Source organism: Diaporthe citri (assembly GCF_014595645.1).
Source record: "Diaporthe citri strain NFHF-8-4 chromosome Unknown scaffold_1, whole genome shotgun sequence".
Lineage (NCBI taxonomy): Eukaryota > Fungi > Ascomycota > Sordariomycetes > Diaporthales > Diaporthaceae > Diaporthe > Diaporthe citri.
Genome location: NW_025064846.1, coordinates 9,614,826 through 9,639,411, shown reverse-complemented (window position 1 = coordinate 9,639,411; position 24,586 = coordinate 9,614,826). Strand labels below are relative to the sequence as shown.

Sequence of the window (24,586 nt, the reverse complement as noted above, 5' to 3'; positions counted from 1 at the left end):
TGCTGTGCAGGTAGGTAAGCCACGCAGCGGTATCAACTCACATCAATTCATCTATGCCTGGCCTTTCCATTCTCTCCTGATGACGACGTTTCTCCGGGTCTCTCCTGTCACATCGAACACCGCACCCACACCGGGCAGCGACATCGCATCGCTCGAGGCATTCCTCGTCATCTCGATGCGCTCGAAACAACAACAACGACGCCCTTGACCAATACCCACGTAAACCTAAGATCATCATGCGACAATGTGCTCAAATTTCAATCCCGGCTGTCCCCGCCCTATTCGGGGGTCTGGGAGAGGGCATTGTGCAATCGGTGGTCGCGCCGAGACGCGGCGATACTGGAGCTGAGCACGCCATCGGCAGTTCGGATCTCGTCAATGGACCAGCGATACCCAGAGCAGCAGCCCGGCGCAGCAGAGTTGCAGAGACGAGCCGAAAACTCACAGTGGACAAGACCTGTCACGTCATTGACCACTGCGACATGCTAAGAGGACCGTTGAGCGTGGGAGACCCCGCACTGGCGAGGTCGCCGCCAGTATAAGAGCCGTTGGGGCGCCCACCCCGTGTCCTACGCTCTTGTGGAGGTGGACGTGTAGAAGAGCCTCAAGCCTCCATTGACTGTGGGGGAAAAAAGCAAGTACCGTAGCACCTCAATTCGGACCAGGGACTACACTCCACTAGTCTTTCAACATGGCACCAGGAGCACTCATTGATGAGCCGGTCAACACCGCCGCCATCCGCTCCAAGAACTCCGATGCCCCAAGAGACATCTTCCCAGACGGCATCAGGACGTCAGGCCAGCATCCTCCTATCTATGATCAGCTGAAGCCATACTCCGAGTTCCCCAAGGAGATCACCGGCCCGACGCTATGGCGGAAGGAGGACTACGTCAACAACCCAGAGAAATGGATCCACCCCTTCACGGACGAGGAGGTTCAGGAGCTGAGTGACACCGCCGACCGGTTTATCGAGGCCGGTATTCCCCTGACTGGCATCACTAAAGTAGGCCTTCATCAGCTCCCTCAATGCAATTCAGCAGACCCAGCGCAGCAAAACCAGCACCCGTATGAGCTAACCAAACGGCATAGGAGAACTTCCCGCTGCCCAAGCTAGGCAAGGTCCTCCAGGCCCTGCGGGACGACCTCCTCAACGGCAAGGGCTTCATCCTCTTCAAGCGCTTCCCGGCCGGCGAGTGGGGCCCGCACAAGAACGCGGTGGCGTACATGGGGCTGGGCACGTACATCGGGTACTTCATCTCGCAGAACGGGCGGGGCCACGTGCTGGGCCACGTCAAGGACGTGGGCGACGACCCGACGCAGATCGACCGGGTGCGCATCTACCGGACGACGGCGCGGCAGTTCTTCCACGCGGACCCGGGCGACATCGTGGGGCTGCTGTGCGTGCACCGCGCGCAGGAGGGCGGCGAGAGCGACATCGTCTCCATCCACAACGTCTGGAACACGCTGCAGGCCGAGCACCCGGACGTCGCCGAGCTGCTGGCCCAGCCCGTGTGGTACTTTGACCGCAAGGGCGAGGTCAGCGAGGGCGAGGAGGAGTGGATCCGCACGTCCGTCTTCTACCTCGAGCCCCGCGGCAAGGGCCGCGTCTACTGCAAGTGGGACCCCTACTTCGTCAAGAGCCTGACGCGCTTCTCCGACAAGGGTGTCATCCCGCCCCTGAGCGAGGCCCAGTGGAGGGCCCTGACCATCCTCGAGGAGACGTGCCAGCGGCTGGCGCTGCACATGGTCCTCGAGGTCGGCGACATCCAGTTCGTCAGCGACGCGCACCTGCTGCACGCCCGGACGGCTTACACAGGTACGTGAAGGACGGACACTCGCATGTTCTTGCAAGACAGAATCTGGGTCTTTACTGACAGTGCGAATTCACAGACTTCCCCCCACCACACCCTCGCCGTCACCTACTGCGGCTGTGGCTTGCCACGCCAGAGTCCGAGGGAGGATGGGCGCTGCCTTTCCACGACAGTGATGAGAAGAAGCGCGGTGGCATCCAGGTCAACAACAAGCCTCCGATATGCCCTCTAGACGCCGAGTAGGCGAACATGAGCGAGTGAAATTTTGTAAAAAGTGGCTGGTTTATATAAAAGCATGAATAAAAAATACACCAGGTTCGAACAAGTTGTAGGGTATCTTAACTTCTCATCGACAAACTGCAACCACATCAACTACTAAGCAAAAGCTCATTTATTAAACTGCCCTTGCCATATCAGATCAACCGTTTGCCCTCTGGTGCGTGATCTCGTTTCATCAGCGTACTGTTAGGGACAACAGTGCTACGAGCAACCTGTGTCCCTGAGAAGACTCCCTCCAACTTGGGCAGCGTAAAATGAGATGCCTGTGATGGAAAATAAAACTATATCCGCATACCGGGTATGTGAGCTGGCCAGTGACGCTTTCCACAACCAAATGGCACTGCAACTTTACTTCCTACCCATGGTTGCTGAGGTCAGGGGCGCGTGCCGCGAAGATTGGCGTCAAGCTGACCCCCCCCCCCCCAATAGGCTACCATAGTCCACGAAAAGATGAGCATACAGCAGGTCGTGAGACCAATGCCGCAGAAGAACCCAATAACCGTGCCATCTGCAAAACCATCATCCAGTTCCTGGGCTCGTGCGCCGGTATCTCCAGGTCGTGTTGTCCTCCGCGCAGGCCGCCAGGCCGTCTGCGTCAGATCTTGGGCGCGCAGCGGCGGCTCGGGCTGACGGACTGCCTCCATGAGCGGCATGCTGGCAGGCGCCCCTGTCTCCACCAGAGGGTGGCTGTGGTCGGCGGCGACGTGCTCTGGTGCTCGGGGTATCTTGGCTGCCTTTTTGCCGGCTTTCTTCTTGGGTGCAGGACTGGCAGGGGCAGCAGTCTCGCGCTCTGCTCCCAGAACATAAGAGGCGGTCGATGTGGATGTCAACGGGCTGTGGGACCTGTAGTCTTGGGCGGTCCCTACGCGGGTTTCTTGCGTCTGGGGAGCCGTGGAAGCCGCCACGGATTCCTTCATGGTGTCCAGCTCGGCCGGCCTTCGAATGGTCTCGACGAATTCTGTAGCTTCGTACTGGCTCCTGGAGTTCTCGCCCGCTACCTCCTTCGTGGCCTCTGAATTGGCAGGGACGCGAGTAGACTCTGTCGGCCCGTGCCTGTGCGCATAATCATCCGTCACTTGGGGATCCTGGTTCTCTATTGTGGGCAAGAACGTCGCAGAAGTTTCGACGCCAGAAGCTTGGCTGTGATCCTCGATGTCCTGGCATCATTGTTAGACCTTGCGGAATGCCGATAGTAACAAGTTGTGCGCACCTCTGAGTCTGCGATTACTGCGGCTCTCTGGATGGTGGATTCAGCGGAAGGGCTCCACCTTGTCCGGTCTGAGCTGCTGGAAGGAGTGAAGATCCGTTGGATTCGTTCGGTCGGTTCGTCGTCCCAGTTGACTACATCGTCGACTGCCATTAAATTTCGATCAAAATCGTCCAATAAGCGCTGGACTTGTGCTTGCAGAGCGTCATCATCGCCAACACTAAATTACAGACTTGTCAGCGATGGAGAATGCGCATGGACATCCGGAAAGGGGGGTGGGGTGGAGAGACTCACAGCGGAATGACATCTTCGTCTTTCATATCCAGGATTATACTTGTCAGCACCTCTGCCAGCTCTGGCTCGAGGGTTGAGATTCGTTGGAAAAGAATCTCGCCTAGTTCATCTCTACTAGTAATAGTAAACATGGTTGGAAGTCTCTGTCGAAGTAGGAAGATCAAGTTGCGTGGGTATCTGGAACAGTGTTATGTTGTTTGCGTGTTTGTGATACGGTGTTGTGTAGGTTTGGGGGAGTCGGACAGATTTGGATCGAGCAGCTTGCAAACTGAGAGGAAAGAATAATGGGCTGGCTCTAGTGAATCAGACATCTTATGAACGACTCTCCATTTAGCGATTTTGAGAAATTACCCGATTTACAGATCTCAGGGTTGAGACAGATGCTGAGTGAGATTATTACACTCACTACAACAAAACGGCGTGGCGTGGCCCGACGCCGCTGGGTCATTTGCTTTCTGTGCATACAGTTTTGACCTCAATAATCAACCAAGCTTGGTCCTTGGTGTTGCCATCAAGGGCACCTGATAGACGTCACTTGACCTGGCTTTTGATCTTTTTGAGATCGCGTCTGCTCTACGGCAACGCTAGCACTTTTGAGACGGTTTATAGTCATGAGTAATTTTACATCCACGGTTCACTATTACCGGTGATATTTTCATAATTATTTGATCTGCAAGGAATTTGGAAAGGGGCCTTTTTCCAAGGCCTCAACTAATATAACTACAATCCTATTGCCACTTCCGAGACAAGACAAATCAATCACCGCTTTTGTGCTGCGGATAGATTGCAAGGCCTGTGTGAATGATTTTCAAAATCTGGCGCAGAATTCCGGCATATTCACGACTAAACTTCGGAGATGCAACTGGCAAGGATTTGTACTTAATTTGCTGTGACTTTCATTGTAGCGGAAAGAGAAAATGATATACAACCACACATCCGGTGATGTTATTCCGGATCTTGCTTTAATGTAGCCCGCAGTCTTTCCAAAATCCAAGGTCCCGCCTGGATTTCCTCGGCCTCGGATGAGCCAGACTCCGAGGCGGAAGTTGGCAGCGTCGACACCTTCTGGTCGTAATTCACCGAGAAGAAGAACGGCACGCTGTATCTCTCCTTCTCAGGGCTCCTGTTCACAACCCGATGGACAGTACTCCTGAACTGCCCGTTCGTCCACCTCATGAAAAAATCTGCAATGTTTACTGTCAGGCTATTCGGCGGTGCAGGTGCTGAGATCCACTTGGGCCGACCAGAAGCTGCGTCTGGTGTTGGCGAAAGGACCTCCAGCCCTGGATTCGAGTCGGACAGGAGCAATGTGAAGCACTCGTAATCTGTGTGCGCGCCTAGACCGATCTCGTCTGCCTCCTTGGCCAAGTCGGTTGAGGATCTGGGCTTCTGCGGAGGATAGTACAAGAGCCGGGCGATGGTTCCCGGATGCGTTGTCATTCCATCGAAGTACGACTCTTCTAGCTCCATTGCTAGAGCGAACAGCCTCAGGAGGTGCCGTGCGAGCGTCAGGACCTAGCTTCTCGTGTCAGCGCAATGCTATAGACCGTCGCGTCGCTGGGCACTACCTACTTCACCGTGGTATTCCCTGATCTTCTCGAAGAATCCTGGAAGATCTTTCTCACTGGGCCAGACGTTTGCCCCATTTGGGTATGATACCAGATCTAACTCCACATACTTGCCGTCGCCACCTGTGGGGTCGAGTTTAGGCTCGTAGCCCCAGTTGAAAGCCTCCTTGGTCTCCTTGCTCGTGGTCTTCCAGTCGTCGGGGTTGACGTTGGAAACATCGCTAGGCTCCCAGCCGCGGAAAAGACCTGAGTTGTTGATATGCAGTTCCTTCTTCTTGGCCTGGGGCAACTCGTGGAAGAAGCGCCTGGCTTGTTCCAGGATACCGGCCTGGGCCTGCTGGCTGACCCCGTGGTTTGTGATCTGGAAGAACCCTATCTCACGGCATGCTTTCCCGATCTGTGCTGCGACAGATCGCCTAGCTGATTCGTCGCCGTTGAGAGAAGGGCCTATGTCGATCAGAGGGATCGACTCTCCACCACTGGAATACACGGCCTCATTGATCCGGCTCATCAACGCCGCCTGATTCTGTTTGATCTCTCGAAGTGTGACATCGCTGGGCGGTCTTGCGACTGTGGCCATGATCCCTTCTACAAATGAATGACGAAGTCGGTAGACGTTAGCTACCGCAGTCTCGTCGGACGGTGATGTGTCAAGCTCGTGGCATGATGAGCTAGGCAAACATGAGCGGGCCGGAGGAGATAAGCAAAGGTGGGGTTGATTTGGCCCATGAAGCTGATAGACGTCACCCAAAATCTGTGCTCGTTATCTAGCCTTTCGACGTTGAAATTTTATTATTATTTTTGCAAATTGATTTGCCTCATCAAGCGAAGAAAGCCTTTCCGGCAAAACCTGGCCAGATTTAAGGCAGTCGGAGTATCCACTTGGAGTGAAGCATGGTTTGGATCTGTACGAACGCCTCAACTCAAAGGCCTACACAGTATTCGGACGCACTCTTCAGAGCTTATGCCTAGAACAATTCTGCCTGTTTGGGCCACGTTTGCAATGAGCCTTTTAAAATCCTTGAAACAAAATGATGGACTCGAGGAGTGTGGTAGGAATGAGTATTTAGAAGATCTCACATCAATTCCGGAGTCGTTGATAACTTCGATTCAGGGTCTGGACTGAATTTAACGGGCACAATTTGATAGCCTGCTTTACGACTCACTGGGTCAAGTTTACACTCGCTGGCGGTGGGACTCTCAGTTTGTATTGATGATGCAAAGAAGCAAGCTCCGTGCTGCATCACCACGGAACTGTACTGTAGATCTCGAGGATGCCAGCTGGCGGGCAGGACACCCAGGTCCGCATTAATTTGTTTCCGAGCAATTGTTTGCCGCTGATGCTACGCTACTGAAGCTACAGAAGATCTCAGCAGTACTTGCTTCCGCAGTGCTTAATATTGTCGTTAGTATTGTTCCATAGCAGAACAAGGAGCGGTCTATGGCATGATGACACGTGGAACGACTGACAAAAGCGATATCGTGGGAAACTCTTCACGAACGTCATATGGTACCGCCCCCAGACACAACGAGACCTTGCTAGAATATCTCTTTCCATTGAATGGGTACATTTCTAGAAGTAGGGAGAGCGGGACGAGCGCAAAGAATTTCTGAAACTACCTCCAGATTATATGGCCGTGGCAATGCCTGAATCTTTGAGGAGCTGCCCGAAACGTCGTTACAATACTAAGACACAATACCAGTGCAAATCGGGGTACCGATGCGAAGACAATGCTTAGACTTGGCACACCAGGCGTCATAGTCTTCTTGAAGGCGACAGTGATCGCCCTCGGTCGTTCCAAGCAGATCTCTCGACTATAGATACCCCCGCGAGTCCTTGCTCCATCAACAGTTCCTTCCTGTTGGCCACCACAACACACACAATTCACTTCACTTCATCATCAATCGTTAAGATAAACCCACAAAAGTCATCACAGACTTACAACTCTCACTCAAAATGGACTCCAAGAACTTTCAGACCCCACCTGGCTCGCTGGGTGCCAAGACCGTGGGTGTTCCCATCTACTGCGTCGTCATGTAAGACACATGCAGTGCACCATCCGCCGGCTTTGGAGGGAGCAAGCCCTCCGCACGTCAAACACCTTCACTCTGAGGATCACATTGGGATTTCGGGCAGAGCAGCTAGACAGTTCTCAATCAAAAAGCTGCGGCGATACATCAAATCACCCAGTCCACTGGGTTACCCGGAGTCACCAAAACATGGCATGGCAACCTCCACATCGACAACAAGGCCTGGCGCACCTGAGCAAAGCCGTTGATACCTGAAGCTTGCTTCAACGGGCCACCAACCTCAACATGTCGTCTATCACTTCCGACATCTGACTTTTTTGACACCTGCTTTCGTTAATATTCGAGATATCCTCCTCCCTTTCGCGCCAAACTCCCAACTCGGCCATTTCACTTCAGACGGACGTTCTGCATTTATCCGAGACGACGAGTGGATGGGCGGCGCGGTTGCTTGGAACATTCAACTCCTGGAACACAGGGTGGCATATCCTTCTTGGATGTCACTCACAGGATCAGGGGTGTAATAGGCTTTTTAGTCATTTACATATTGACTTCTACCAATAAAAAGGCATGTTGTGGATGGAACACTGCTTCATATTCACTGTGATCATGTTATTTGCCAATTCCTTAAAAGTTCTGCTGCATCTCAAGGTTCTGATCCGCTCTTCGAGAGTTGTATTGTGCTGTTGGGATACTTTCCCTCTTTTGATCCCCAGGATAGCCACGTCCCAGAATTATGTGCATCTGTCACGAAGCTGCCCACCCGAGCGATAATAATAACTATCATGCCGTACGTGCCATCGAGAGATTCTCCAGTTAGGGCTTCAATCGACGATTCAATTACTGAAGGCTAGCCCAATGATACTTGCCATACATGACTATAGTAATGAAGCCAACGTAGGGAGAGTTCCAGATGCTTCTAAAGCATGATGATAGGCGTCCGATGAAGTGCAAAGTACATACAGCAGGAGGATGGTCACGCACTTATTTGTATTCCTAGCCTAGTGACCATTGATATACTGGCGCTGTGAAATCTCAGCATGCCACCGTCCAAGGCGTTGTCATTGCTACCTTTACACTGGGAGCTATGGTCGGCTGCCTCTCATGCTCTTATACCGCTGACAAGTTTGGACGAAGACTGGTCATCTTCGCAGCGGCATTGTTGTCACTGATCGGAATGGTTCTCGAGTGTTCTTCTTTCCAGCTTGCCCAGCTCGTTGTCGGAAGAACTATCCTCGGTGCCGGAGTTGGTATGCTCAGTGGAACTGTTCCAACACGGTATGGCTTCTCATGTCCTCGCTCATATGTTTCCACCGAATACTATAAGAGTCCTCGACTGACAACGACTCTTCTTCCACAGGCAGAGCGAGTGTTGCGACCCCAAGCACCGCGGCCGCCACGTCGTCTTGGATGGCCTTTTCATCAGCCTGGGATACATGCTATAGGCCTGGATCAATCTCGGCTTCTACCAATTCAAGACCGGTCCTGTCACATGGCGCCCAGCGGTCGCCATCCCCATCTTCTTCGCCCTCACTCTCCTCGGCAGCATCTTTCTCATGCCCGAGTCCCCACGCTGGCTTGTTCGGCAGGGCAAACACAAGGAGGCCGAGGACACAATCGCAGCGCTCAAGGGTGCTGACAACGCTGCCAACGAGCGTGCTTTTTGTGTTCTTGTTTAATTTCTTCATTCCGATTGGGTTCCTTGGCGCGAATTTCTTGTACTGCACTGAGATCGCGCCGCTGGGGCTGAGGGTGGCTATGTCGAGCATCTCGACTGCTAATCATTGGTTGTGGTAAGTCTCACAGTCTTTCAGATGCTACTAGTAGAGGTGACTTCAGGAAGGCTCACGACTTTATAGGAACTTTGTCGTCACTATGATCACGCCAGTTGCCATCAGCACGATCGGATATCAGTATCATATCGTCTTCACGATCATTGGATTCTGTATCCCAGTATCCGTATACTTCCTTTACCCAGAGGTAAGCATCCACAACTGCATTTGGCCATTGTTGTCTGTATCAGTTCACAGACTAACAGGAGGCCTGACTCTCAAGACCATGGGGCTTCGGCTCGAGGACATCGATCTAATCTTCCGTGAAAGTCCATCGGTGATGAAGACCGTGGCCCTATGCCCGGAATCGGGTCTCGTCCAAAGATGAGGAAATTTTGGAGAAGGACAAACACGAATACAAGGAGGTTGCCTGAGTTTAATCAGCGGCCCAGGGCCAGATAGCAGAAGGATCATGACCTGTGTTTGGTTTAAGGATGGCAGGCGGTTTGCGTACAAGCCAGTACATACCATACCAACTTCACATGCAGCCGGCAAAAGTATTGCGCTTCTTCAGTGCTAAGCCTCCCATGCCATCTATTGTGTCGTGGGACTACCTTGACTAGTCCTTGTCCCGTGTGGTACAGCAAGCATGTACGCTTTCATGTGGTTGTTGCCGGAAACGCTTTTTGCCATAGCCCCTGCTCCGTCGTGTCATCTGGTCGGTGCGAATATAAACTAGAGGAGTTGTGCACACGCACATTTTCTGCACAATTCCTGCACAAGTCTGGTAGCCTGGTCATTGTACCCTGCTTCTCGGCGCAATCAAATAGCAGGGGTAGACTGTGTGGCAGTGTGTGCTGCGCCGTAGTGGCCGCAGTAGTGCAATGCGCGCTGGTGGGGGGTATCACTTGGCCCCCAAGTTAAAATCACGATCCCTCCCTGACGCGATGGCATGTTTGAGCCCTGCTGACCCCATAACCCCCATCAATTGTGGTTGTACTTCCTCAATTCTCGCAAGAAACACCATGGCTGCAAGCACTGTGCTGTCGGATGGCCAAGCGTCAGACGACTGGGCCAAACGTATGGGAATCATCCGTCGATTGTACCTGGAAGAGGACAAGACCCTCCAAGAAGCCATGAGGATCATGGCATCGGAGTACGGCCTTGTTGCATCGTACGGCTAACCACCCGTAGAAATGTAGCCGCGAGACTAATCATTATCAGGGTCAAGGTGTACAAGAAACGTCTGAAGGATTATAATTGCCGCAAGAATATTCGCTTGACACAGTCAGACGCCTAAGCGTATCAAAACATCTCGTCTAGACAACGGCCAGCCCACGTCACACTATCCAATGGCCACGTCGTTGCGACCGATCTTCTCGCGACCCATATACAGCGCAAGATGAATCGTACCCGGTTCCCGGCCCAGGTTTCAACTCCAGACAGGTTCTATTTCCTAGAAGCGGCTGACAGCTATACCCGCTTGTATTTGGTCAGCCATCCTCCTCCTTCTACTCACCACCTTGGGCATTGCTGACTTTCACCTCAAAGCTGGCATGTGGTGACGCAAATCACGCGGCCACTTCTGGAGCAGCTCTCGCCAACTTACAAAAGACGGATCCGTATACACAGAAGTGGAACGATTTCGTCCAGACACTCAGCGCTGCGCTTGATACGCCTGAAAGCATTCATTCCGAGTCGAGCCTGGGCGACGCCCTTGTAGTGATGCGGCAAGCACCTCAGAAACTCAGCACGATCCTTGAGCATAAGTCTCCCAACATAATCGGTAGCATTTTTATATTCTTGGTTGTGGCGACTCCACGCCGTCCCGGGCTGTCGGACCAGGACTCGCAAACATTTCTCAAGGTCGTGAAGAGCCTCCTGAGCTTCGGGGCTGCGGTCGTGCCTAGCGGTCATCCGTTGCATCAGCTACTACGAAGCCTTGCCAGGTGGGACACCGAAGATATGCAAAACTTTGAGCGGATTTGTGTTCATTCCATAGAATAGGGAAGTTTTTCAGAAACTACGAGTGATGGCTTCGCTGGCTTTAGGATGTGTGAAGTAGAGTCGACGACCGCTCCGTCTTTCATGCCGGTGTTTCAACACTCACACTACCCTAGGGTATCTGCAATGCTGTGGGTACTTGCGGTCAAGGGTAACTACTGGAACTCCTTCTAAAGTTCAGAGACCGCTCTTAAGCTTTAACTCCGTCGCATGGCACCCGCGTCATAAGCCCCAGAGTCGAACCCCTTCTGTAAAATAGGCCTCTGCTCGCATTCTTTGTTGTTTTGATGTTCCTATCGCCCACAACATCAGCCTACTATATTAGTGTTGCTGAGCAAGGGTGCGAACTCACAAGAAGCAAGACTTTGTCAATGTATGCAGCACCGCAGCCGCAACGGAATCTTCTGAAATGCGTCGTCTTGTGCTGCTTTAGCCAGCTGCTGGTTGCGAATGCTTCATGGCACTCGTCGCACTTGTGGTATTGGGCGACTTCCGAGTTATCACCAACAGTGCCTTCGTCCGAAGGTCTGCCAAGAACTTGAACGGAGGCATGCTCTTCCCGACGAGGTGGAAAACGTGTCTCAGTTGCTGGTGGGTGCCCCCTATTTGCCGCGCGTGGCGGAAGGTGTTGATTCCTGAATCGGCGTGGATCTCCGTCATGAGATGCAAGTAATTCCAGCCCGGTGATGTTCACAGGGCCGACACTTCTTGTGTGGCTTATCGTTGGCGCAGGTGCCGGACGAGACATTGCGATTCCACCGGGGTAGCCCGGGTTTACTCCTCCACAGCCCCAGGCGCTGAAATCCGACTGGCCATATGTACCTAGCAGGGATGGAAGTGCTGGCGCCGATGTCCTCGTTGATAAGTCTGACTGAGAGGAGCTTCTCGTGGGTGATGAAAGCGGTCCAAGTGGCTGTGGCAGAATGAAAGGAAACGGTTGCCCGCGAGGGGGTAGTGACGGTAGGGAGGTGGGTGCCGTCACTTTGCCGCCGTTGAAGTTTTCGGAACTTCGAACAGTGTTTGGTGCATCGTAGAGTGTTGTTGCATGAAGACTAAGTGATCGAGGTTGCTGTGACGTCCCATCGCGGCTGTTACTGCTGACATCTTTGGTCTGTTGTGATTCGGATGCCACATGTGGACTCATTCTGGTGAGACGAGATCCTCCGACGAAACTCTTGGAAGTTTCTAACAAGATAAAACAGATTGAATCAATCTCGATTTGGATGGGACGTCAGACTGACTTGCATGACCTCCCGATTTATGGGGTTTGGGTGTGGGCACTCGTAAGCAAGGAAAGTGAGCAACACCCCCAAGCTGCTGCCTCGCTGCTCCTTCTGGGGCTAACTATTCTAGGCCTCTTAGGTCATCTATTTGCGTCTAGATCCATGGCAAATGCCTCACCGGTGAAGTGCAATGATGCAGGTATGTGGTGCTGAGGATTTGGAATTGTGGGACCCTCGCTCTTCGTTAGGACGTGGCTTTGCCGCACTCATGCAGCCATAGCGACTCACATGATGGTGGATGCCCGGGTATGCCAGATTCTACATCCGGAGACCGTCTCTGCGGCTTTATTCGGGTGATAGGTCAACCCCTCTTTGTTGATAACACACATCCGCAGCAAGACCGTGACTTTGAACATGGCCAAGTATTAATTTTCTCCCGACGAGTAGTTATATGTGTCTTTAAGCTAGGAGCAAGCGTCTGAATATATTCATATGCGTTTACCTTTCAGCTTGTATCCCAATTCGATTATTTAGGTGTCTGCTGCTCTCCTTCTGTGAGACTTATTTGTAGCATAAGTCCCGATACCCTGCCCCTTGAAGCTGCAACTGACTCTAATGTGGTCGACGTACTCACCCACCAACATCTCAACTGCCTCAGTGCCCCAAGGGACATCTTATCAATTTTTTCTCTGTTGTCGAGCACAGAAAAATGATAGAAGCACCTATTGCTTGGAGTGCTTCGGGCTTGTAAAAACCGCAAAATATCTCCCGCAATGTGATTTATCCGTATTGATATCCGGCAATGTACGCTCGGATGGCGTTTGCCGTACATATTCTATCAGTATTGATATTCAAAGAACAACGTTTCGTGACATCCCAATAAAATGTGGGCATTCAAGACAATCTCAACTTTATCTCGTCACATGCAAGTTTGGAACTCTACCACTTGCAGCTCTGCAGGTTTTCTACACTTTACCTAGATACCTAGTATAGACAGCCAAAGGCTACTTCTCATTGAACTTTACTATTGGAAGCCCGCCAATGCAAAAGCTTGTTTGAGGCTGACTGTGCAAGTTTGCTTCAGTGGACATGATTGTTTGTTGTCAGGTCCAAAAGCAACGATTAAGTGGGGCCAAGCTAGAGGGGCTTTGTCCATCTGCTACATGGAGGGTATGCGTCTCCATGCAAGATATCTGAGTAAGCCTTTCGCATTTGTGGTGATGATTTGAGCGATATGATATTTGTTTGAACAGGACATTTTGCATTGTACACTCAGCATCGGTTGGGCTCAGAAGCTTTCAAGGGACTGTAGTGACTCACAGTCAAGCAAACCCGTCTTGAATTACGGACTATGGTGGAAAGCAGTCACTGTCTAGTGTTCATACAATGGTCTGTCCTCTACCAACGGCTTTGGGTGTAAACAACAGGGCCACCCAGAGCCTCTCATGCTTGAATAGAGATCTGTGATTGTCACATTCTTGTCTCACAATTCATCTACTTTACAATAGGCTTGGGTTAGTTAAAAAGATTCCTCAATGCTGAATAGGAGATCTTGACTGTTGTGGTCGTATTGGAGGAATCATCTGATGTGCAGAGAACCTCACTGTACGGGATTCCATTGTACATTGTGTTTGATAGCTTTTGAGCCCCAAAGTACAATACCGCCCAAGGCAAGCGATGAATTGTCCCTCTCAATTCAATGGGAAAAGTGCAGATACCAAGATCGCGATGCTGGGTTACTTAAAATCGCGGACTCTTTCACTTTCGCGATCTGATCTTCCCTTCGTCAGACCTTGTCACCATCCCCAGAGACAGATCAAAAAGCGGAAATACTACATAAATCCTTCATGATGTCTCACACAATCACCAAGTACGACGCCAATATCCTCAACCACCACGCCAAGCGTGGCGACGTCGTGGAGTTTGGCAGAACTCTGGACAACCTGGCCCAGCGAGAGGCCCCCAACGGCTATGATCGGGCTGACATCCTCCTCCTGGCAAAGGACGAGGCCGGCGACAACATCATCCACTCGGCGTGCGCCATGGGCAACAGGAGTGAGCCGCCACTCCAACCCAAACTCTCAAGACAAACAATAATTGACTCTTGTTTGCAGACATCATCGTGTTCATTTACGGACTCAACGACTTCACCCTCAAGCCCGGAGTCCTCCGATCAATCATCAATGCCCGAAACAACATGGGCAACACCCCCATCCACCTTGCCACCCAGCACGGCCAGCAAGCTTGTGCGGCCGCCCTGCTCGAGCGAGGCGCAGACCTCAACGCCGAGGGATCGTTCGGACTTCGCGTCGCCCACTTCGCCACCAGAGACCGCTACCCGGACATGCTCCGCTACGTTCTCCAGCGTGGTGCCGACCCAAATGCTGTCACCAGGTCGGGCGACACACCTGCCCACTTCGCGGCTCGCAACCGAGACATGTTCTGCTTGAGGGCTCTTCACACAGGTGGTGCCACTCTGCGCGGCTACAACAGTAAGTAGCTCTCACAGGAATATCCCGTTTGCACAAAGACAACGTCTGGCAAGTCGACACACTATCTTCCTGCATATCACGTGCTAGCTTTATACCCCATGGGATGTTTTCTTCGCCACTTCAGATACTGACGTTAACTCCTGCAGTGGCGGGCGAGACGCCAGCAAACATCGCTGAGCGCATGAGCTACGAGGTGATGGTTGTGTGGATGAAGGAGCGAAACATCTTTTGAACAGGGTCGGTCTCTCGAGCAGACGGGGAGGCAGAGCAGAGGACGGGATAGACAGTGAGCCCAGGGTTCAGAAAATGGCATTTTGAGCTAGCTTTCGCGATGACGCCAACGAATGGAAGAAAGTCTTGAGAGTCACCTGAATGAGACAACCAGAATTTGGCCTAGAACTTTTCTACGTGCGATATCAATCCAGTGCCGCCGACTCATAGATGTTGACTCCCATTCAGCCCTCTCTCCTTATCATGTGCCGCCTTGCACAAACTGTCAAAGTATCTTGGAAACTTTTTGGCAAAATACATCTTCGGAAAACCCTTTTTGCTCACACAGTCTTTTGTCCAACATGTCCTCGCTAATACATATGTTGCCGAATAATCATATCTTTCCTGATACATACTTCGAAACAAAGTGGTGTCGTTTTTAATTTGTATACATATGCTTCTTAAGCAATATGCATCCTTCGAAACAAACATGTCTGCCAATACATATTTGCAAAACACGCTTGTACCGAATGCTATCTTTTGCTACGTGCCCCTCTTCGTCAATGGCCCATCTTCCCCGTCGTTGGATGAATTATACCTCGGGAGACAACCTATGCAGGTCCATCAATGGCATGCACGCATTCGTTGACAAATCCGACAAACTGATCCGGAATGCTCAAGTATGGGCTATGACCAGACTCGAAGACTTTGCCCTTCATACCGGGAATTTGATCGCATACAAAACGCTGGAAGTCTGGAGGAATGGCTAGATCCCCGCTGCAAATCACATAAAATGAAGGTATAGTCAAATCCTCGCCGGCGTACTGGTTCATCGGCTCAGTCAAGGCTGCCGTTGACGTCGGCTTCAGATCAGCCATCAGTCTCACTGCCTCCTCATCCGCAATGTCACTGTAGAAAGCTGATCTTGCAGCACTGGTCGAGTGAGCGAGACCGTCCTGGATTTATGAGCATTAGCATGGCTGAGACTGATGGCAGTGTGATTGATGTCAGTGACTCACGGCCCTTGGTTCTAGATACGGAGGCCATGCATCAGACCCGGTCTGCATGGCATGGTGAAAGGATCCCAAACTCCCGAATCCTCGTTTTGTGACGGCGCCTGCCGCAACGAGAATAATCGATCGAATGCCGCCGATCTTCCCGTTTTTTGCGCGCCCCTGCAGAGACTGACCTTGACATATCGCAATGCCGGGAAGCGAGCCGCATGAGTGAGCAACGACCACGATTTCCCTGCCCTTGTCAATGGTCAGCAAGTCCGACCTAGCTGAGCGGAGATGAGGCATGCTGACCTTATCCATCTCTGGCTCGATAATTCCTAGGAGAAAATCACGATCATGACACCAAGACCTGCTGGCGTCTCCAAGGCTGGGCAGCGAATGGCAAATGACTTCATATGAGAGCGCTTCAAGCCTCTTCTTGGTATCCGACCAATAGCTTGCGCCATGCCCAGCGCCAGGAATTATAAGAAGTGTTGGTTGGCCAGACAAGAGCATCTCGAACAGTCATTTGAATTGGTTCTCAATATCTTAGGAAGTGCACCTTCGAGATTTGCAGAAAGCGACTGTAATGTATTATGTGGATGATGCCATCGTTTTAATCATATGATCTGTCCAAACAAGTCCGATTTTCCAGCCGACAAGACGCTAGTGGGCCCCAAGAGCCAACGTGTTTCCGTTGATAAGAAGAATCGCGATGCAAGCTTTAGACGCCAGAACGGACCAGGACAGGCCAAATGCATTGTATCAACCCACATCCACATTTGAGACATCGGACTGGGTTTTGTGGATATTGCTATTCCTTCGGGCACATAGAGGAGCTCGAGTTGGCCCGCTATGCCCACTGAACGGTCGGCGATTGGACGCCTGACAACCAACATGCACTGTAACTAATTTCGGGTTGCTCCTGCCCTGCAACTCTCTCACCTCTGTCAGAATTATGAAGTGATCTGTCAATAGAAACCACCATCAAATCTCCATACGATGATGTCGGATCTTTATCGGACTCCCGAGCAGGTTAGGAGATGAAAGACTGACACCCCCACTGCGAGACGGCATAGAATTCAAATCATACGCCGGAAGCCAATATCTTGTAAACATGGATGAATCAAAAGTCTGTCCATATGATCAGTTGACGTTCTCATCAATTTCCTATCAGTCAATGCCTCTGAGCCCAATGAGCAGGCTTGGTCAGATGTAGATTCGAACAACAGCAGCTATCTTCTCGTTCCGACAATTTTCTTGACCATCCTAGCCATATTCACCGTCGCGTTGCGTTCCTGTGCCCGGAGACTCAGAAACATGCCCCCTGGCACTGACATCTACCTGGCTCTGCGGCTTTCGTGTTGTAGTGCTATGTGCCCCCCTAGTCGATCAGGATTTAGAACGACGCATGTCAGGAGAACGCCAAGGCATGAAGGCCCTGGATGATTGAATATAACAGACCAGATGTAACACTATCTTCCTTATTCAAAGCGGGGATTAGTTAGTTACACATGCATACGGAAAAGGCTGTGACGTGCATAAAAAGCCTACCCTCCAACCAATGAGAACATACCAATCATCCTCTTCGATGGTCGCCAAAAACACTTTCTCAGTCCCATGACCTCCAACAGGCAGCATATCTTTGGGCTTGCGCGTCTTCAGATAATTCATATGCCAGTGTGGTTTGTACCCTCTCCTTTGAAGTACGAAAGCCTATTTCGGAATAGCGCGTAGGCAGCCGCGCCGGCGCGCTCATGCCATCCAACACCTAGCCCCCAGGCAACACAGGAAGGATTTCTGCTAATTTCCCAGTGAGCAATGGCAGATTTATAAAACTTTCTCGTTGCAGAGCTTTTAGACGCGGGCACGGCACCAGCATCGTTGACCCTTCTATACAGTCTCTTGCACAGAACATGCCCGTTTAAATACATACAGCCCGCCGCAGGGAAATCTTCTCACCAAAACACAAACAATCACCTCGAGTTTACAAAGGTCAGCTGAGAGAAGAGAAAGTACCAATATGGTCTACAACAGCCCCACGATCCAGAACGGCCGTCTCATTGCAGCCCACCGGCGCAGCGCCTACTTCAACGGCCGGCTTTACCGCGTCTCTGAACTCATCCAACATCCGGCTCGAATTACTTTCCGCGAGTTCTGCATCTTGATTTGGCTCGTGTATGCCTTGTTCCGCGGGTTCTGCTGTGCTCGGAGCATCCTGATCTTGGTCGGATACGTGGATGTGAATCGCCTTTGCGGCACCGGGCAAAGTTTTTACGGCTGTAGCTGGATTGTCGCTTGGGGGGCTTTTGATATTATATGGGTCTGGCTAGGAAATGTGGTGCCTTGGGCCATTTTCTGTGCGGCAGTGGTGTTCCTGGGTGAGGTGGCGATGAACTTGAAATGATTGATGGGTGAGCTTCTGGAATTACACCTGTGAAGAATGTGCACCACTGGAACTTGGATCTGGCTCATGAAGTGCGGAGACTTGACGGAAAAGTAGACAGTCCATCATATAGACATAAGAGCAAATGAGACAATGGCTCCAAAATTGCAGTAATCTAATGACAACCACCGTGCTCTAGCTACAAAGGGAGTATTGAGGCAATTGTCCGCCGAACAGAATTTGTTCAGGATGAAGTTTGAAACGCACACCAAAATTTCTCAGCAATGATTTCCGTCATAAGGGTCAAAACCCTCACCTATCCTCGTCAAGTCTGCGCTGATTGTATCAGTCGCCGGCGGCCCACATGAACTCTGTAATAGTCGTCGTGACCAGAACAATGCTTCCGTCATATCCCATGGCGGCTCCCGTGGTGGTCGTGGCTTCGCCCTGTGCAAGCACCTGGCTTGGCCAATCTGCATGCCATTCCGGTCGTACGCCTGCGTCACCATACATGGCTGCCAGATCGGCTGCTACGTTGTCAATAATATTCGCTGATGATGGCCTGATCAGGGAAGAAGAAACACTGGAACTGCCGTCACTGGCAATCCCATGCATGGCGAAGGCCGGGAACTCCAGGCCTGTCGTTGTGCCAGGGCCGACCACGTACGTGCTTGGGGAAAACCATCCTTCACCGAGGACATGCGTAACCGTAACCGTGGGCATTTCGTTATGAGCCACACTGTGTGGGGACGCCACAGTCGTCGTTAAAGTCATGGTCGTGAGAGAGTCATCGGTTGTTGGCATTGGAATATGCACCATGCCTGTCTCCTCGATTCCAAAAATGCCTAGTGTTGGCAGACCATGAAGCCATGAATTGAATGGCGCAAGAAGGGACATGAAATCTGTTGCGATTTGCAGGAGGAAATTGTCGGTCGGATTTGCCTTGCGACGTGGCAGTTCGACGATCGATGCCGTTGCAGATGCGGCAAGATTGATGGCCAAGGAAGGCGGCGGCTCGGTGATGAATGAGCCGAGCGTCTTGGTTCCTAATGGACCACTGTCCTCAATGACCAGATCGTCAGAGTCGAAACCGTGCATCACGTCGCACGCCGCCGCTCCAACATCGCCAACAGACTCTTTGAGTGCGTCTTCAACCTGTCTCATGAATGCAAAGCCAAGGCCGAGAGCAGGATCTGCGCCAGGGAACAGCTCTGTGAGTGAGTCCCCGGCCAAGGCCAGCAATGGGCTCAGCGTTCCCAGGACTTCAGTAGTGTTCTGAGGTGCGGTTGATGGGGAGTTGATGTCGCTGAGCCACGTGCTGAGTTTGGCTGCGCAAGTGGACGCGCCACCTTCGGGCGGAGGATACAAGCAAGACCACGTGATGTTGTCCGTGTTCTTTCCCGCGGCACTGGACACCACTGTGCACAACGAATTACCGAAAATGAGACTGGGGCTGAAGTCTGGCGTGTTCAAGTAGTTGTCCATAGATATATCGACTGTAAAGGTGCTAAAATTGAGGGCGTCTTGTTTCGACTCGACACTCATGTCTGTTGCGCGTTTCGCAGCACCTCCACCAATGGCGCCGGCTTGGCTGTAGAAGTTGTCGATCAGAACCTCCGAGAGTAAGCTGCAGTTTCCCTTGTACAATGAAATCCCCGAACCTTCAAAGACCAGCGCGTTGTCACCTGGCATTTGCAATCCAAGCTGACCACTGATGGGATTGTCTGGTGACAGGTCTAGAGTGTACGACTCTCCGCTGGCGAAGGCCCCAATGTACTGAGGATTCGTGCCATTTTCTCCGAACGAAAGGAACATGGGATTGGACAGATCGACCGTGTCTTGTGGGGTGACCGCCACGGCGACTAGATCCATGGAAGCCGGAGCTGTTGGGAGTGAGTAGCACGATGTTGGTGAACGGGGAACAAGGACCGTGACGCCAGTCAAAGTTAGACTGCTCAAAGCAATGGCCGAGTAGGTCGTCAGAATTTGCGAGGACGTGCCCAGCGAGACGCCAGAGGGAAGTATTGAAGAGATGACAGCGGGCGAAGACGTGCCAAAACTGATCAGTGCGGCAGATGAGCCAAGAGCCATTTCAGAACTGTCAAGGCTGAAGTTCGCAGGCAAGGCCTCTGGGATGCCCGAAGTCGTCAAGGCCGAGGGGGCAGCAGTTGGGGCGATGGTTGATGAGATCACCTCGATGCTTTCATCTGTATCTACAGCGACGGAGAGAGCAACAGAGCTGCTGGCCAAAGATTTCGTGACGCTCGAAGACAGTAGTGGTCCGAGACCACCAGATAGAGAAACGGCAGATGCAACAGTGGGCACTGCCGACGTCTCCGCTAGCGGATTGGTTGGGAGCTTTGATATCGACTCCGGCCATGGAGAGGATATGAGTGATAGCGAGACCGGAGATGAAGCTGCAGATGAGAGCGCACCGGTGCCCGCGAAAGTGCCGGTCAGAGTTGACGTCCAAAGGGAGGGCTCAATAATCGCTGGGGTCGAACCTCCGAGGATGGAAACGACAGCGGGGCTAGAAGCCATGCCGAGAGTTCCAGTGGGAATCGAAAGTGGCTTCGGTTGGTCAGCTACGAGGTCTTGAAGAGGTCTGATTATGACTTACCGGAATGCCGGATGGCAGCTGGGGGGATTTGGATGAGACATCAGAGCATTCACATGCTGTGAAGACTGTCTGGGTGACATAGACGGTTTGTGCATCGGCAAGCCAGGCGAGGAACAAGCTCGCGATGATCACGGACAGAGGCAGGCTGCTGAACAGCGCCATGACGAGCATCAAGGTCAGCAACACCATCATGCGAGCAGACGGTCAACGTCTCAGGGCCACGGTGGTCTGAGGCAAATAGTAGCAGAAGCGATAGCAACACGAAACGGCAAAGAGTGGCAGCAAAGTCAGGGTGAGCTGATGAGAAAGAGTGATGATCATGACATTCTCAAGAATGACAGGCCAAGCGAACCCTCGAATACGATAGCTCGAGGCAGAGACATGCGGCTTCCTGGACTTGTTCACGGCACTCGAGGAAGCCGCACATTGGCGCCATCATCCTCGCCATGGAAAGAGCGCACCCAAGCTTTACATCTGCACGCAATCGAAGCTTCGGCTAATACCATTTCAATGGAAGGCCAGGTAGTTCGCAGTCCCGCATATGCATGTTGGCACCTGGCAGCAATGGAGAACGCTTCATTCGGAAAATCGAAGAGAGGAAGTCGTGGGTTTGACTGCCCAACACCGTGCGCATCTGGGCAGGCAGTCACACTGAACGAATTGTGAAGCTTAGGAAAAGGGAGGAAGCCTCATTGAATTGTGAGGGCATTTCATTTTGAGGCATTGTGAGGCGCGTATGAAGGCCAGCTCCCATGGTGTCAACATTTCTGGCCCTTCACCTGATGTTTTGTTCTGTACCCAATCCGTTTCCAGAGCCAAGCTACCGAGGTACCTAGGTACAGCAGAGATGCGGGTCCCCGGACAGTCGGGTTGAGCCAATCAGGTGGGGGAAGATGGGACCACTCTTATCTACACGTGCTGATTGCACTAACAATTTCTTTTCAACCCTACGAAAATCCACAGCCAAATTTCTGCTTGCATTGCATCTTTGAGCGCCCCGGCCGACCCCCCACACCCCTTCGACAACGACATCGCGATATCGTACCGAACCTCGGCCGTTTTCTCCCACCGACAAGTCGATACCCTCCCAATAACTCAAAATGGCCAAGATCTCGTGAGTGTGCACCAATACCTGGCGGAGGTCGACCATGGGCGTCAATCCAAGCTGTTGCGGGCCGAGCGAACTGCGGTCAATCGGGCAAGACGCAGAACGACGCGGAACCGACGTCGAACCGAGAAAAATTTCACGACACAAGGCAGACCAACTCCGCAACCCGAACTCGATGCTGCCGGACGACCGCAAACAGCTTGGATAGACGACCGAAGGAGATGGAAAACAACGGCCAACTAGAGTTGGGGCATTCAAGGAAGAGTTTTACTGACGGAGGCCTTCTCGCAGACGTGGTGCCCCCGGTGGCAAGCTCAAGATGACCCTGGGTCTCCCAGTGTATGTTATTCCGACCCTGAAAACATCGACTCGCGACCCAACGAAATCGACACGATCCGCGGACGAGCCGGGGACGAAGATGGGAAACTGACAGGACTATAGCGGTGCCATCATGAACTGTGCAGACAACTCCGGCGCACGAAACCTGTACATCATCTCCGTTAAGGGTATCGGTGCCCGCCTGAACAGGCTGCCCGCCGGTGGTGTCGGTGACATGGTGTACGTATATTCGAACCCGGCGCGCGATCAACAAATTCTCCAGAACCGCCAAGACACTCGACCACGCACAGTCACACCACATCATTCCAAACCGATACCCTCGAAATCGTGAACTTGGACGAAAGCGCAGTGCATCTTGCTGACATTGGGCGCTACACAGCATGGCCACCGTCAAGAAGGGAAAGCCCGAGCTCCGAAAGAAGGTCCACCCCGCCGTCATCGTCCGCCAGTCCAAGCCCTGGAAGCGCACCGACGGTGTCTTCCTGTACTTCGAGGACAACGCTGGTGTCGTAAGTGCACCCCGACGATCAGTTCCACAGGGAGCCGAGCAGGATGGGCCCACAACAATTGAATGATTGCTAACAATGTTTCTCCCAGATCGTCAACCCCAAGGGTGAGATGAAGGGATCCGCCATCACTGGCCCCGTCGGAAAGGAGGCTGCTGAGCTCTGGCCCGTGAGTTCTCCCCTGCAGATTTCCAGCCACTCGACTCGATACTGACAATGTTCAACAGCGTATCGCCTCCAACTCTGGTGTTGTGATGTAAATGGGGACGTTGGCGACGGTGGGAAGACTTCCGTGCGAGGATCAGCGACGAAGGAAACGGGTCATACAAAAAGAACGATCCAATACGAATCCGAGACCATAAAGGCTCGGCAATGAACGGGCTTTTACGGCGTGACTGGCAAAAAGAGAGAAGTCAGGCTTTGCATTTTTTTTTCGGCTGGCGTGTAACGGAGGTTCATACCAATGGCATGAAATTCACCGACCATGGGGAAAAGGTCGGTTCAGCTGGCGCCCGTTCAGTCCGCTCGATGCTGCGAAGGTGGGCTCACGCAGGGTGCACCGGTATTCCAGCCCCTGCGAATGTCCCGATAGCACAAGATTCCAGCGTCAATGACCAAACACGCTTCATGATGTGTAAACGATCATACGGGGTGAGAGGCTGTGTCCGTAGCGGGTCGCACCGTACGCTGCTGCTACTCCATCTGAGCCCATGCGGCCAACGAGACTTGCCGTACCAGGTTGCACGCCTGCGAGAATATGTACTTGAAGAAAATCGTGCATTTGCCTGCAGGAACCAAGTGCGACATTTCGCCCCGCATCCACTAAACGGCGCTTTGACGGTGCCAAGACAAGGCTGCAGCCTTGCCGACTACATCATCTGTCCTGCTCACTTTCACTGACAGCAGGTGCAGTTAGGATACAAGTCGAATCTTTACGTTGAGCGCTCGTCGCCTACATTGTCTCTGATTGAGGAGTGAGAGGCTGGCGGGCCAAGAAATACTGTGCGGCAGCAATTAAATAGCACTACGCGCACCAGTGTGACCTGGGTTGGCGTACAGAATGTACCTAGGTAAGCAGTAAAATGTTGTGACACATATTTTGAGTCTCAAATTAATAGAGTATTAGAACTGTATAGATCCACTTTGAGGATGCATGTGATCATCCATAGTTATGCCCATCATATTTCTAATCGACAACAACTCACCACATCCGATCTAGACTCTAGCACTTGATCGTCATTTGCATTTGTCGCGGCCGGTTATGTTGACTTAGTCTTGAGAACTCTTAAATAATCATGTCATGTCAAACTTTGTATCTGGCGCATTTCTTCACCCAGCCTCAGCCGTCGTACTACCTGGGCAGTCCCCTGAGCAGCAGCAAACGCTGGTTTCTCACCTGCGGCACAGTCTGCCTCACGCATGCAGCAGGGTGACCCAGAAGGCTGATAGTTGTCTGTGGAACAATGGTTTCAAATACGCCCACCAGAATCCTTTATTACACTTGAAAGAGAAGCATTGGCCCTTCAGGCTTTACAATTTCACGGTTGCAGATTGAATTTATGGTATAGATGTTTCTAAAATTCCCAAAGATTTTCCTGATATGATTTCATCTTTAAAACATGTCTTTGCCAACATGAAAGTCAACAGAAGCTAATCAAGTTGATCCAAGTGAGCATATGGTGGGCACATCAATCCCCGTCTCGGGCTGATGACTCAGAGAGAACTCAATAATTGGAGGTCTCAT

General features: G+C 52.0%; 11 protein-coding genes across 11 annotated transcripts; 7 read left to right on the top strand and 4 right to left on the bottom strand.

Moving 5' to 3' along the window:
* Positions 1–691: 691 nt before the first annotated feature.
* Positions 692–2,054, top strand: INS49_002514 (uncharacterized protein; the record flags this gene model as incomplete). Its single annotated transcript, XM_043163323.1, has 3 exons — positions 692–1,003; positions 1,090–1,816; positions 1,891–2,054. The coding sequence occupies 3 exons, from the start codon at positions 692–694 to the stop codon at positions 2,052–2,054; spliced, it is 1,203 nt and encodes a 400-aa protein (XP_043031829.1).
* Positions 2,055–2,224: 170 nt separating this feature from the next.
* Positions 2,225–3,722, bottom strand: INS49_002513 (uncharacterized protein; the record flags this gene model as incomplete). Its single annotated transcript, XM_043163322.1, has 4 exons — positions 2,225–2,273; positions 2,583–3,247; positions 3,301–3,517; positions 3,592–3,722. 4 exons carry the CDS (start codon positions 3,720–3,722, stop codon positions 2,225–2,227), a joined length of 1,062 nt encoding a protein of 353 aa, XP_043031828.1.
* An 814-nt stretch (positions 3,723–4,536) lies between these two features.
* Positions 4,537–5,739, bottom strand: INS49_002512 (uncharacterized protein; the record flags this gene model as incomplete). The annotated part of the gene is made up of 2 exons (XM_043163321.1): positions 4,537–5,106; positions 5,164–5,739. The coding sequence occupies 2 exons, from the start codon at positions 5,737–5,739 to the stop codon at positions 4,537–4,539; spliced, it is 1,146 nt and encodes a 381-aa protein (XP_043031827.1).
* A 1,377-nt stretch (positions 5,740–7,116) lies between these two features.
* On the top strand, positions 7,117–9,347 carry INS49_002511 (uncharacterized protein; the record flags this gene model as incomplete). Its single annotated transcript, XM_043163320.1, has 4 exons — positions 7,117–7,196; positions 8,843–8,980; positions 9,047–9,167; positions 9,243–9,347. 4 exons carry the CDS (start codon positions 7,117–7,119, stop codon positions 9,345–9,347), a joined length of 444 nt encoding a protein of 147 aa, XP_043031826.1.
* Positions 9,348–9,984: 637 nt separating this feature from the next.
* Positions 9,985–10,259, top strand: INS49_002510 (uncharacterized protein; the record flags this gene model as incomplete). Its single annotated transcript, XM_043163319.1, has 2 exons — positions 9,985–10,133; positions 10,184–10,259. 2 exons carry the CDS (start codon positions 9,985–9,987, stop codon positions 10,257–10,259), a joined length of 225 nt encoding a protein of 74 aa, XP_043031825.1.
* Positions 10,260–10,361: 102 nt separating this feature from the next.
* INS49_002509 (uncharacterized protein) lies at positions 10,362–10,966 on the top strand (the record flags this gene model as incomplete). The annotated part of the gene is made up of 2 exons (XM_043163318.1): positions 10,362–10,451; positions 10,511–10,966. The coding sequence occupies 2 exons, from the start codon at positions 10,362–10,364 to the stop codon at positions 10,964–10,966; spliced, it is 546 nt and encodes a 181-aa protein (XP_043031824.1).
* Positions 10,967–14,036: 3,070 nt separating this feature from the next.
* Positions 14,037–14,910, top strand: INS49_002508 (uncharacterized protein; the record flags this gene model as incomplete). The annotated part of the gene is made up of 3 exons (XM_043163317.1): positions 14,037–14,241; positions 14,301–14,678; positions 14,825–14,910. The coding sequence occupies 3 exons, from the start codon at positions 14,037–14,039 to the stop codon at positions 14,908–14,910; spliced, it is 669 nt and encodes a 222-aa protein (XP_043031823.1).
* A 589-nt stretch (positions 14,911–15,499) lies between these two features.
* On the bottom strand, positions 15,500–16,204 carry INS49_002507 (uncharacterized protein; the record flags this gene model as incomplete). Its single annotated transcript, XM_043163316.1, has 3 exons — positions 15,500–15,844; positions 15,908–16,141; positions 16,196–16,204. 3 exons carry the CDS (start codon positions 16,202–16,204, stop codon positions 15,500–15,502), a joined length of 588 nt encoding a protein of 195 aa, XP_043031822.1.
* Positions 16,205–17,906: 1,702 nt separating this feature from the next.
* Positions 17,907–18,408, top strand: INS49_002506 (uncharacterized protein; the record flags this gene model as incomplete). The annotated part of the gene is made up of 2 exons (XM_043163315.1): positions 17,907–18,125; positions 18,403–18,408. 2 exons carry the CDS (start codon positions 17,907–17,909, stop codon positions 18,406–18,408), a joined length of 225 nt encoding a protein of 74 aa, XP_043031821.1.
* A 206-nt stretch (positions 18,409–18,614) lies between these two features.
* Positions 18,615–20,360, bottom strand: INS49_002505 (uncharacterized protein; the record flags this gene model as incomplete). The annotated part of the gene is made up of 1 exon (XM_043163314.1): positions 18,615–20,360. The coding sequence occupies one exon, from the start codon at positions 20,358–20,360 to the stop codon at positions 18,615–18,617; it is 1,746 nt and encodes a 581-aa protein (XP_043031820.1).
* Positions 20,361–21,989: 1,629 nt separating this feature from the next.
* INS49_002504 (uncharacterized protein) lies at positions 21,990–23,102 on the top strand (the record flags this gene model as incomplete). The annotated part of the gene is made up of 6 exons (XM_043163313.1): positions 21,990–22,003; positions 22,289–22,336; positions 22,439–22,555; positions 22,716–22,845; positions 22,934–23,011; positions 23,070–23,102. The coding sequence occupies 6 exons, from the start codon at positions 21,990–21,992 to the stop codon at positions 23,100–23,102; spliced, it is 420 nt and encodes a 139-aa protein (XP_043031819.1).
* Positions 23,103–24,586: the final 1,484 nt, after the last annotated feature.